Source organism: Musca autumnalis, unplaced genomic scaffold, assembly GCF_047663935.1.
Source record: "Musca autumnalis isolate F117 unplaced genomic scaffold, ASM4766393v1 scaffold_3, whole genome shotgun sequence".
Lineage (NCBI taxonomy): Eukaryota > Metazoa > Arthropoda > Insecta > Diptera > Muscidae > Musca > Musca autumnalis.
Window position 1 is genome coordinate 193,772,608 of NW_027411866.1, and position 13,953 is coordinate 193,786,560.

Genomic DNA, 13,953 nt, shown 5'->3' on the forward strand with positions numbered 1-13,953 from the left:
GCTTTTCTTACTTGTTTTAGTTTGTCATCGTAGGATTTAAAATTTTGGAACATTACGTCAGGAAGCATGGACAGAATATCGCTGTAAACAAGGCCAAAAAGATCACTTATGTCAAGGAGGTACTCGAAGATGTTGTCCCATATAGACCCTCTAGGAACTTCATGTACGATGGAAGTAATTTTACGATTTTGTTATACCCTCCACTACGAGTTGTATTGAAGACTAAATACCAAATTTCAACAAGTTCGGTAAAACAATGTGGCTAACTTTTAAAATATCGAAATTCGGGTAATACCGTTCCATGGGGAATCGTCGATCCTATACGTTTCTGGTGTAAAGTTTTTAGACTCAAAGAATTTTCTGATATTTCGGTGAAAACTTCAAAATACCGAAAATCAAAAGGTATGATTTTATGGGAGATATAGGAACTGCGGACCTATACTGATAATTCTCTTCTGGAATGTATAACAACCCCATGGAAGACTACATAACGAATTTCAGTCTTTCGGTGGGATATTGACGTCACAACCTTCAGAACTAAGAAAATAGGGCGGTACCGTTCTATGGGGGCTATATCAAAACGGAAAGGTTAAATACCAAATTTCAGCCAGATGAACAGTTATATGGGTGCTATATGATGGCGTGGACCTATACCGACAAATTTCATATGGGAAGTTTAATACCCCAAATGATGACCAAATACCAAATTTCATCCATTTCAGCGTGGACCTATACCAGAGTGAGGCAGAGAACATTTTTGGGTCTCTCTTGTGCTCTCAATGAGCGTAAATTTGTTGTTGTTCACAACGTGTTAGCATCTACACAGGCTGTGAGCGATAACAAATTTACGCTCACTTAGAGCAAATGGGCTCTCTTGTGAGTCACAATGCCTCCTCCTGACCTATACCGACAAATTTCTTTGAGAATATTTTATATGCCGAACGAAGACTAAGTACCAAATTTCAGTCATTTCGATGTGATAATAAGGCTAAATCCTTCAAAAACCCAAAAATCGGGTGGTACCGTTTTATGGGGGCTGTATGAAGACGTGGACCTATGGAAAGTTTAATACCCCAAATGAAGACCAAACGCAAAATTTCAGCCATTTCGGCGGATTATTGGCCACAACCTTCAAAATACCGACAATTTTACGACAAATTTCTAGGAGAAAAGCGTTGTACCCCCAACGAAGACTAAGTACCACATTTCAGAAAGTTCGGTGTGATAATGAGGCTAAAACCAGAGCTCCGAATACTCGCTCGAATTCCACTCGCGAGTAAAACTCTTCTCGAATTCGAGCAAGTTGAGGGGGGGAAACTTGCCCCACTCTCCAACACCAAACAAAAACATATCCCTCCCCCAAATAATATAAACCACCAAAAATATTGCACACAAAAAAAAAATTACAGCCTCCCCACAAATTATCACTCGCGAGTTTATCAGAGCTCTGGCTAAAACCTTCAAAAAACGAAACGAAACGAAACTATATCAAAACATGGACCGATATAACACATTTGCAATACTAAACATCCTTTCAAATTTCATATGGAACATTTAACGCCACAAATGAAGACCAAATGCCAAATTTCAGACATTACGGTGGTTTATTGTGGACACAACATTCAAAATACCGAAAATCGTTCTATGGGGGCTACATGAAGCCGTGGATCTTTACCGACAAATTTCTGGGGGAAAGTTTTGTACCCTCAACGAAGACTAAGTACCGAATTTCAGCAATTTCGGTGTGATAATGAGGCCATAACCTTCAAAATATCGAAAATCGGGAAGTACCGTTCCATGGGGGCTATATCAAAACATGGACCGATATAACCCATTTGCAATACCAAACATCCTTTGAGTAATAGAAACTTCTACACCAAATTACAGAGTTCTATCTGAAAAATTGCGAACTGTATCTTGATTTCAACAGGCGGACGGACGGGCTTACATATATCGAATTTTACCCTGATCAAGAATATATACATATATATTATATGGTGTCCGATGAATATGTCGATGTTCTACAAACGGAATGACAAATTTAATTATACCCTCCATATTATGGTGCAGGGTATAAATCACGCACAGTCAAATGTGTGGTTTATTCGTATTAATAGGCAATACCAACAAATTAGTTATGTGTTTTTGGTTAAGACTTACAGAACGCAAGATTCTGTTTTGTTTGCATGTGAAGTTGCTCGAGTTTAGGTAGTGCCAAATAAATTCTCGATCAGAGTATTTCTTTGGACACTTATCTATTTGTGTATAAAACAGTTTTTTGTTGAAAAACAAGAAACAAAGGAATTGATGAAGACCTGTGGCGAGATCCGAAGCTATAGTCTTCCCTGCCTTACCCCTTGGTAAACATCGCCAATTTCTTCCCACAAATAAATTAAAGTTGTTTTAATAAAATATTAAAACAAGGACAATGGGATTAAGCCTGACTATTTTGAAAAAGTAAATAGAAGTCGTCATCCCAAATAAAAAACGCCTACCCTCCTCACTAACTTTCTTTAATTTTGAGAATCTTAAAACTGTCTAACCGCTAATTTCAACGATATATGTATTTTTTTTTAAAGCCAAAAAATCAAATTTTGTTGTTTGGAATTTACGTTATTTTTGTTATTAGTAGGTTTAAGTTTATTCATTCGTGCAACAGGAAATAATTTTTGAGATTTTCTTTTTTTATTTCAAACATTTTTTTCGCAAATATATGTATATATTTATACCCTATACCACAATGTGGAAAAGGGTATTATAAGTTTGTTTTGGTAAAAATTCATGTAACACCGCGAAATATTCATCGGAGACCCCCACCCGATTTTGAGATGTGTGTCCGTCCGTCTGTCTATTATAAATTGTAAACACGCTCCAGGCCGCAATTATGGACCGATCGTCACGAAATTTTATATGGAGGTCGGGTTCAGATCAGAATAGATCCCTATTCTCATTGGTAATGATCGTGAAATATTTAGCGGGTGAAATGGACCAAAAACATAATATTTATCCAATATTTTAGCGGCTCTGTAGGTCTCAATAATAGTCCGATCAAGACGTAATTTTAAATAAGGTAAGAGTATATCACAAAGGAGAAGCTTGCAATTTGAGATGGCGATCGGATAATATTTAGAGGGTTAAATGGACCAAAACTTTTGTGTGAAAATTGTGAAAATTTTTAATATACAGCTTATATCTTAATTCCTGGAAGTGACATTCCGGACAAGTGAGATATACTTGAAAGTGGAACGCTTGACCTTTCAATTGCTGCCAATTGTGTTGGTGTGCATGATCAGATATCAGAGTTACAGCCTAATATATTCCGTTATTTGTTTGTAGTGTAATAATAAACTCGCTAGAAGTCGCAATTATACATCAATAGTCACGAAATTTTGCACCGGGTAAGAGTATAGGTCGAAAAAGATGCCTACGATTTTGAATGATGATCTGATATTCTTTAGCGGGTGAAATGGACCATTACTTTTGTAAGAAATATAAAAATTTTATTTTTGGTCGATATTTTAATTCCTTGAGGACATATATATTTCGCAAAGTAGCCTACATAAGGAAAACGAGTAAGAATGGCGTTAAGTTCGGCCAGGCCGAACTTGTTATACCCTCCACCACAAGTTGTATTGAAGTAAAATGGAATAGTTAGTTTCCTTTCGTGTATGAAGAAGACTTAATACTAAATTTCAGCAATTTTGGTAAAACAATGTGAGGCACCATTCTATGGGGGCTATTTCAAAACGTCGATCTATGCCGACAAATTTCTGATGGAAATTTTTAGGCTCAAAGAAGACTAAATACCAAATTTCCTATATTTCGGTAAGAGAATGTGGCTAAAACTTAAAAAATACCGAAAATAAAGAAGTACGCTTCTATGGGGATATAGGAAGACGTGGACCTATACTGATAATACTCTTGTGGAATATTTTATAACTCTTGGAAGCCGAAATAACGAATTTTAGCCATTTCGGTTGGATATTGACGTCACAATCTTCAGTATTACGAAAATCTGGAAGTACCGTTCTATGGGGGCCCCCAACGAAGTCTAAATACCAAATTTCAGCCATTTCGGTGGAATATTGAGGCCACAACGTTCAAAACACCGAAAATCGGGAGGTGCCGTTCTATGGGGGCTATATGAAGGTGTGGACCGATACCGACAAAATTCTAGAAGAAAGTTTTATACTCCTGAAGAAGACTACGTACCAAATTTCAGCCATTTTGGTAGGATAATGAAGCTAAAACCTTAAAAATACCGAAAATCGGGTGGTACCGTTCTATGGGGGCTATATGAAGGTGTGGACCGGTACCGACAAAATTCTGTGGGAAAGTTTTATACCCCTAAAGAAGACTACGTACCAAATTTCAGCCATTTTGGTATGATAATGAAGCTAAAACCCTAAAAATATCGAAAATCGGGAGGTACCGTTCCATGGGGGCTATATGAAGGTATGGACCGATACCGACAAAATTCTGGGGGAAAGTTTTATACCCCTAAAGAAGACTACGTACCAAATTTCAGCCATTTTGGTAGGATAATGAAGCTAAAACCTTAAAAATACCGAAAATCGGGAGGTACCGTTCTTTAGGGGCTATATCAAAACGTCGACCGATTTATCCCATTTTCAATACCAACCATCCTGCAAGTAATAAAAACTTCTGTACCAAATTTTGACTCTCTATCTTTAAAATTGCGAGATGTATCTTGATTTCAACATACAGACGGACGGACGGACAGACGGACATGGTCAAATCGACATAGAATGTTATACTGATCAATAATATATACACTTTATAGGGTCTCCGACGAATATTTCGATGTGTTACAAACGGAATGACAAATTTAATTATACCCTCCATATGGTGGAGGGTATAAAAATACTGACATTTCCCCTGATGTAAATTGCAATAAAGGGTTTGCCAGATAACGGGCCTGCTGCCTAATATATAATGGGTTCTGTGTAGAGAACCACATTTTTATCCCATGCTACATATTGTCTCTCCAAAAGTTCGTCCAGACCCCTTATTTGGTATGCCAAAATTCATATCTCGATAAGATAAAGCGATTTAGCTATGTGTGTCCGTCCATTAAAAATTGTAAAGAAGCTTAAGGCCGCTTATGGACCGATTGTAACGAATTTTTTAAGGAGGTTGGGTTCCGGCCAGAATAGAAATTATTAGGTTTTGGTGATGATCGTGAAATGTTCAGGGGATGAAATGGACCAAAAACAAAATTTTAACCAATTTTGTACCGGCTCTGTAGGTCAAAACAATAACCCGCAAAATTTTAAACAAAGTTTGAGTTTATGATGAAGAAGAAGCGTACAAACCAACGTGAAGATCAGGTAATACTTAGCGGGTTAAATGGACTGAAACGTGTGAAATTGGTAAAAATTTCAATAACGTAACGGTAAAACAACGGAAGTGGTAGTACTACATAAGTGGGTTTCCGTACATTTTAGTTTGTGCGAACTATTTTCCTTTCCTGCTACAAAAATGTCTTTGTCATGCTAGATAACTTTTTGGTTTTGGTCATAAGTATTATACATTACATCTCTGATATTTGATTGTCCAGGGATAATGGTATAGGGTATCCCATGATCGGCTCCTTCCGACTATAGACTTTTCTTACTTGTTTTTTTAAATCGATGTTTGTTTTGGTAAAAATTCATGTTACCCCTCGAAATATTCATCGGATACCCCCAATATGGCATACCAATCTTAATATCTCGACGAGATAAAGCGATTTAGAGATGTGTGTCCGTCCGTCCGTCTGTCCATTATGAATTGTAATCAAACTCCAGGTCGCAATTATGGATTGATCGCCACGAAATTTTGTATGGAGTCGTGTTCAGACCAGAATAGATCGCTATTTTTATTGGTAATGATCGTGAAATATTTAACGGGCGAAATGGACTAAAAACATAATATGTAGCCAATTTTTAAGCGGCTCTGTAGGTCGCAATATTAGTCCGATCAACGCGAAATTTTAATAAGAGTACATAAATAAAAATAGGTAAAAAACTTTTTAAGTTAAACGGTTTTATGTTAAACATACATTGCAATGTTTAAGATAAATGTACTAAAAACCAAAAAATAATAAAATAGATACAGTCGTGGGAATTATAAACATATGCATAGACTAGACTAAAATAAAACCGTGGGGCACGTCAATTGTCTACAATCGTTGATTAAAATGTTGTGGACGTGTGATAAGTTGGGATAGAATGTGCAAACAAGCTAGCAAGCTCGATTATAAGCGAGTTTTAGGGTTCCATAGTCGTGAGCGAGTAGTACTATGTCGATTAAAGACAAACTACGAGCAGTAAAACGATTCCTCGCCAGGCAGCAGTGTGAATGTCCAACGATAAACTAGTTGAAACATCTCTTTTATTTACATGGAGTGTATAACTATTGGAATTTCCATGAGCAAGAAAATAGTAAGTAATTTCCTCACCGTCTGCGGGCCAACTGCCTAACGACGAATTAAACGATTCTTCTATTGCACATAAGTCGATAATTTGTAGACAATTGACGTGCCCCACGGTTTTATTTTAGTCTAGTCTATGCATATGTTTATAATTCCCACGACTGTATCTATATTATTATTTTTTGGTTTTTAGTACATTTATCTTAAACATTGCAATGTATGTTTAACATAAAACCGTTTAACTTAAAAAGTTTTTTACCTATTTTTATTTTCTAGTTTTTAGTTTTTATTTCGCATTCTGTTTAATTCATTTAGTGCTTCATTATTGCAAGGTTTCTTGCCCGTTAGTTTATTGCAGTCCAACTCCTCTATATGTAGTCCCTGCAAATATCTTACTCTACTAAGAGCCACGTAGGCTTGACCTTCTTCAAACAGTTTCGCACCTAAGTATACGACTGCGTGATCCACAGTGCTGCCCTGCATTTTATGTATTGTAGAAGCCCATGATAGTATTAAAGGCAACATTCTTCTTTCAGCAGTCCCGTAATTGTACTTAGCTGGAAACTGTATGGCTTTCGGGTGTATAAGATGTACTGTATAGTGCACTGCATTCTTCTTGTCAAGCCCTTTTGTTTGATACCCATATTGGTGGGATTGATAAAACCTAAGTTATCCGCTATTTTGTAGAGGCCGCCATCTTGGATTTTAATTTTATATAGTACATTGTATTCTGCTGGTTGATCACTTTCATTTGATATCCATATTGATGGGATTTATAAAACCTACGTTATCCGCCATTTTGTAGCGGCCGCCATCTTGGATTTCAATTTTTTATAGTATATTGTATTCTGCTTGTTGAGCCCTTTCATTTGATACCCATATTGATGGGATTGATAAAACCTACGCAATGCGCCATTTTGTAGCGGCCGCCATCTTGGATTTCAATTTTTTATAGTATATTGTATTATGCTTGTTGAAGCCTTTCATTTGATACCCATATTTATGGGATTAATAAAACATAAATTATCCGCCATTTTGTAGCGGCGGCCATCTTGAATTTATAATGATAATGAATAAACATAATTCTATTGTCACCAAAATCCAAAGTGTATACAAAATTTCAGATTAATCGGTTGACAGGAAGAGGGTGAAATTTGAATTACTAAATTTGACCCAAGAATAAAAAATAAAACAAACGGGGTGAGCTAAATAAAACCATTTAAAAAGAAGAAGCGTGCAATTAGGGATGGCGATCGGATAATATTTAGAGGGTTAAATGGACCACAACTTTATTCCTGGAAGAGACATTCCGGGTAAGTAGGCTGTACTTGGAAGAAGAACGCTTGACCTTTCTTTTGATGTCAATTGTGTTGGTTTACATGATAATATAACAAAGTTACAGCCCAATATACCCAGTTATTTGTTTGTAGTGTATAAACACGCTAGATGTCGCAATTATAGCTCAATAATCACGAAATTTTGCACGAGGTAAGTGTTTACTTACTTAGCTGGGCCATTACAGAACATTTGTTCCATAGGCCGAAAGGCGTATTTATACGCCTTTTTAGCGGCTTCATCTTCGCCTATTCTTATGACATGGCCTATCCAATGCAATCGCTGCTTCTCGATACGTTTAAGTATACTGATGTCGTTGTATGGCAGATCGGAACCATACATCAGCACGGGTAGTATCAGTGTTTTGTAGAGCGTTATTTTTGTTTGACGAGATGCGGCTTTATTTTTAAACTGCTTACTTAAACCAAAGTAGCATCTGTTGGCCAATACAATTCTTCGTTTTATTTCACAACTGATGGTCGTTTGTTGTGTTTACGGAGGTGCCGAGGTAGACGAAGTGTTTTACTACCTCAAAATTATAGGAACCAACTTCCACAGTGGGTCCGAGCTCAATGGACGCATTGCGCGTCGACATCATCAACTTGGTCTTCTAACCGTTTACCGCCAGACCCACTTTATCAGATTTGCCTTCGACCTTCATAAAGGTATCAGTTACTTCTTTTACTGATCGCCCCATGATGTCTATATCATCAGCATAAGCAAGTAACATGTGGCTATTGGTGTAGATTGTGCCACTTCTTTTGACGTTTGCCTCCCGTATAACCTTTTCCAGCAGGATGTTGAAGAGATCACACGAAAGGCTGTCTCCTTGCCTGAAACCTCTTGTGGTACTAATCTCTTCGGAGAGGTTCTTTCCTATTTTAACTGAGGACCTCGTGTCAGTTAAAGTCATTTTTCAAAGCCGGATGAGCTTTGCGGGGAATGGCTTGGAATATATTTGAACGCAGCGGGCTGTCGAAGGTTGCTTTATAATCAACAAAAAGGTGGTAGGTGTCGATCTGCATCTCTTGGGTCTTCTCCAGGATTTGCCGCAGGGTTAATATCTGGTCAATGGTGGACTTGCCAGGTCTAAAGCCGCATTGGTATGGTCCAATTATCTCGTTGACCGTAGGCTTCAGTCGTTCGTATAATATCCTTGACACGATCTTGTAGGCAATAGGGAGTAGACTTATGCCCCTATAGCTAGAGCATACAGGAACAGGATCGTCGGGTACTCCTTCTTCCTGCCAGATTGTGCTAACTAGCTGATGAATACACCTTATCAGCGTGTCGCCTCCGGTTTTGAACAGCTCGGCTGGTAAGTCATCGGCTCCTGCTGCCTTATTATTCTTCAGCCGATTTATTGCTGTCTTTACCTCATCTTGCCTGGGCGGTATACATTCAATACCATCTTCTAGGATTGGGTCTGTGGTATCTTCGTCGTCTTCGCTGCTATTGGATACCAACAGTTTTGAAAAATGTTCTTTCCATATCCTGAGCACACTATCTGTATCAGTTACCAAATTACCTTGCTGGTCTCTGCAGGAGAATGTGCCGGTTCCAAAGCCATCAGTTTGATGCTTGACTCTTTGTTAGAATTTTCGAACTTCATTCTTGTTCCTGTACATCTCGATTTTTTCGCACTCACGCTTTTCCATCTCTCTCTTTTTCCTGCGAAAAAGACGTTTTTCCTCTCTCCTTTTCTCCCGATATCTCTCTCGTGCGATACGCGTTGCTACGGATTGTAAAGTAGCCCTATACGCGTATGCCGCATTTTTCTCTTCGGTAGCAGCATGACACTGCTGATCATACCATGGATTCCTTGGTGGTCTCTGGTATCCAAGTAAGGATTTTGCGGATGTTTGCATGGAGTGGGCAATGCTTTGCCATTGCGCTGATATGTTATCGGGATGAGGAGTGCTTTGATTAAGCAATTGGGCTAGTTGAGTGGAATATGCTGTGGCTATCTGTTGTGATTGCAGCTTACCGATATCTAACTTTCGTGTTGAGTCTGTTCGTACTTTGTACATAAACCCGAATCAATGTTTGCGCCTCGGAACGATCGTACATCCAACATGCTCGATGAATGTCTTCCATCTATCACAACATGATCAATTTGATTTCTTGTTTTCTGATCTGGAGACAGCCAGATGCCCTTATGAATATCGAGATGATTAAATCTGGTACTGGTAACTACCATGTTTTTTGCAGCTGCAAAGTCCATCAGCTTCATAAGATTGTCAGATGTTTCACTGTGGAGACTCAATTTCCCGACTGTTGGGCCAAAGATATTCTCCTTTCCAATTTTGGCATTAAAATCGCCTAGAATGATTTTAATGTCATGGGCAGGTCAACGGTCATATGTTTCTTCTAAGCGCTCGTAAAATATATCTTTGGTCTGTTCGTCCTTTTCTTCAGTGGAAGCATGAGCGCAAATAAAGCTGATGCTGAAGAATTTTGCTTTTATTTGAATTGTAGCAAGTCTTTCATTCACTGGTGTGAAGCTGGAGACCAGGTGTTTTAACCTCCGACCAACTACAAATCCGCAACCAAACTCATGCTTTGTGTCATGGCAGCTATAATACACTGCGTCACTTTTAGGTGTTGTTGTGACGCCTTTCCCATACCATCGTATTTCCTGTATGGCAGTAATGTCGGCCTTGTACTTTTCAAGTACATCTGCCAGCGCGTAAACTGCACCTTCTCTATAAAGAATGAGAACATTTCAGGTGCAGATTCGCAGATCATGGTCCTTCCAGCGTTTGCGGGGGTCGTCAACTTTAGAGGGATTTGTTTTCCTTTTCTTTTGTTTTTTCATAGTAGGCTGTTTTTTCTAGGGAAGGGTTACTAACCCGACGCCCAAACCTAAGTTTTTAACGTTCTTATGGGTGAACGCGCGGCACATGTTAGCTCACTACCTTTAACGGGTGTTAAAGGCAGTTCCCCAGGTGACACCACGGGAGGTCAGTGTCCACTTGAGATGAAAGAGGGACCAAGATAAATCCTGGGATTTGCCATGTTAAAACCGGTCAGGACCGTTTCTTGGTATCTTCCATCCCCTACGCCACCCATTATGTCATGACTCAGAAATTTCAGCTATGGGATCCTTTGTGGTTCTCAATTGGGGCATTCATTCCCAAAAGGGATTTTCCTCCCCCAGATCTTAACTTCCATTTTGTGTCACAGGGTATTCAGTAAGATTTCCCATAGAGACCACAATGTCTTTAATAGAAGACAAGGATGACTTCTCATAAAAAACAAGATGAGAATACCAATAGAACTTTGTGAGAAGAACAGTAAGACTTCTGACGAAAGAGCTTAAAGGTCCAATCTTAATTCGATTGTCATAGAACTTTACTTTTGTTTACAAAAATGTAACGAATCAATTGGATTAACAAAATAGGGATGAATAGACTACACTTAAGAGAATAGTAAATATCCTGTGAATTGTCCTTTAACTTACCGCCTGTTCATGTATGTCGCACGAAAACCCGTACGAAAGGAAAGCAGGCACTCACTTCCGTCTAAAAATGTGTTCATGTATTTCGCAAACTATCGTGCGACTGCCGTTACGTATCCTATGCGAAATACTACTAATTTGAATGTACATTTGTACAATTATGTTCCATAAATGAGAGCCAAATGAGAAAATAAAATGTGTCGGTATTTTGAATTATTTTATTTGATTGATTTCTTCAAAATAATGAATGAAACAGCCTTTAAAACGTGTCTACAAAATTTTTGTTTTGTTTCAAGAATGTGTTGCATAAATTTGTTTCAAGATTTTCGGTGTTATTCGCGAGTTTACGTCCTACTCGGCAGGTACAAAGCAAGTGAGTGATTTTGACATTCTCTTTCTACAAAATACAGTCCTTTCTAAATACATAATACCCAAATTTACAGGAAAAGTGTACGTTTACGTGTTACTTCGTATGGCTTGTCGGTCGCATAGATTTTCGTTTCGAAGGTGATTTTTTCGACTTCCGAAGCGCAAGTAACCTTTCGGTCGACATACATGAACAGGATGTTAGTATAATATATAATTTGCAAATATATTTTTTATACCTTTCTTTTAAAATTAATAATGATTTTTAAAAATAAATTTTTGTTCCAAATTTAATGTTATATTTCTATAACGTGGAATAAATTTCGGCCGGAGTCCGAGTCGAGTTATTTTTTTCGACTCAGACTCCAGCAAAATTGCTCGACTCCGACTCGTAGACTCCGACTCCGAAACCTTGACGGTGACTAGTAAAATATGCTATCCACCTCATTGTTGTGAATTTTAATTTTCTCCGCAAATCCTGAAGTTTCATTATTTACCGATCGCTCACCATTCAATTGAACAATTTCAATAGATTCATGTGTTTGCTGGGTCAATTTGGCAATTTCATTTTTGGCCTCTGTGGCTATTGCATTAATTTCCTCACCAATATCAGCTATAACTGCCTGTAAATATGGTTTCTTTTTCAAAAAATCATTGAGTGATTTTTTGAAAATTCCAAAAACGTCTTCAGAAGCTTTTTCCCAGTTCAGCAATAGAATATCGGTGTCATTTCTCTCTTGAGCGTGATACGCTTGAATATTCTTTTGAGTTTCCAAAAAATCTGAATCCAGTTGAGTATTCTTTTCATTTGTGGAATAACGTTTACGTTGTATATCATTTTGACACTGGGTAGTCTTATAATGTTCCTCACAAATAAAGCCGACAGAGATGGCATCACATGGCTCATCATTCCATTTGTAATTTGTATTGCTTTTCAATTCCGTACAGTGTTCTGGTCCGTTGTAGTTATTCGGTTCACCACTGTTCCAGTTGCTGTAGGTTATGGGTTCTCCCGTCGCAACGGAATACCATGAACGATCTGTATCGTTTTTCGTATTGAATTCATCATGGTGGCCAATCCAAAAATCATGTAGGGTTCCTTCAAAATAAACCAAGAATATTGAAAAAAGTTTGCTTAGAGCGAAGATTTACACAACCTACCAAAATTGGATTTGATCAAATCAACCAAGGCATTATTTTTTATTTCATTGTTGATTACCACCAATTGTAGACCGCGCCGGGAACACTGGCCCATGGCCTGTAGCCAATTGTTCTAAAATTACATAAATTATATTTTAAAATAGTTTTTGTTCCCAAAACATTTTCATGCTCTTACACTAGCCGCTGTCTCAATTAAATACTGATGTCCATCCCTTGCGGTATACCAATCGGCAGTTAATGTCACTTGAATAAGTCCAAGGTAAAATATTATGCAAACAAAGACGAACTTCGCAGCCATTTGACTTAGTTAAAATAAATGTTTAAACTATTTACGTTTTAACTCAAGTATGGCATATTTATACATTTTATCATTAAAAAATCCAATGAATAATTTTCATTTCATTTTCGAATAATCGTAATCAGATAGCGAGAATTTTTATTTATGGTAAACAGATATAAAATATTTCTATTACTTATTAATATTGAAAACGAGGATATAAATCGGTACCTATTTGTCATATCTTTGACAGTTTTTTCGTAGTTAAATAATAATTAATAATTATCATCGAAATGGGCGAAACTTCCGATAATAAAACGGAAAGTTCTACTAATAAAATCAAATCATTATTATCATTCGTCACTAATGAATTGCTTGTTTCGGTGTTTTTCATGTAGTATATAAACACTTATCATCGGTACTTAACGGAAATATTTTATAACTTTATTTTAATTTATTGTTTTAGTGACAATTACAGCCGTACGATATATACCACAGGCGTTTATACATACAGCGCTGTTCAAAATTTTTGCAACTGAAATTCTTTAAATATTCTACATTTCCGTAGGGTTTTTGTACTTTGATCGTTCTTTAATCGTTTTTTCAAAAACGGCGTTAATTTACGATTTAAGCCATTTCAGTTGGATTTTATGATTGATATTTTAACAGGCAAAAAATAATAGGCAAAATTTTCAAATAAAAAAAAAAAAAATCGTTTATTTATTGTTGTCTTATTAGGACGAAGGGTCCACCGTGGTGCAATAGTATGCACACCCGCCATGCACGCTAAAGGTCGTGGGTTCGATTCCCCGGTCAGTCAACATCAACATTTTCAACGGTGGAAAAATACCCCTCAGTAATGTTGGCAACATTTCCTGAGTATTTCAGCCATGTAAAACTTCTCTACAAAGTGGTGTC

The 13,953-nt window shown here is 37.5% G+C and overlaps 1 protein-coding gene across 1 annotated transcript; it reads right to left on the reverse strand.

The window, feature by feature from the left end:
• Positions 1-12,016: 12,016 nt before the first annotated feature.
• Positions 12,017-13,233, reverse strand: LOC141396860 (lectin subunit alpha-like). The gene is made up of 3 exons (XM_073972534.1): positions 12,934-13,233; positions 12,759-12,870; positions 12,017-12,696 (listed from the first exon to the last, which is right to left on the reverse strand). The coding sequence occupies exons 1-3, from the start codon at positions 13,054-13,056 to the stop codon at positions 12,020-12,022; spliced, it is 912 nt and encodes a 303-aa protein (XP_073828635.1). The 5' UTR covers positions 13,057-13,233; the 3' UTR covers positions 12,017-12,019.
• Positions 13,234-13,953: the final 720 nt, after the last annotated feature.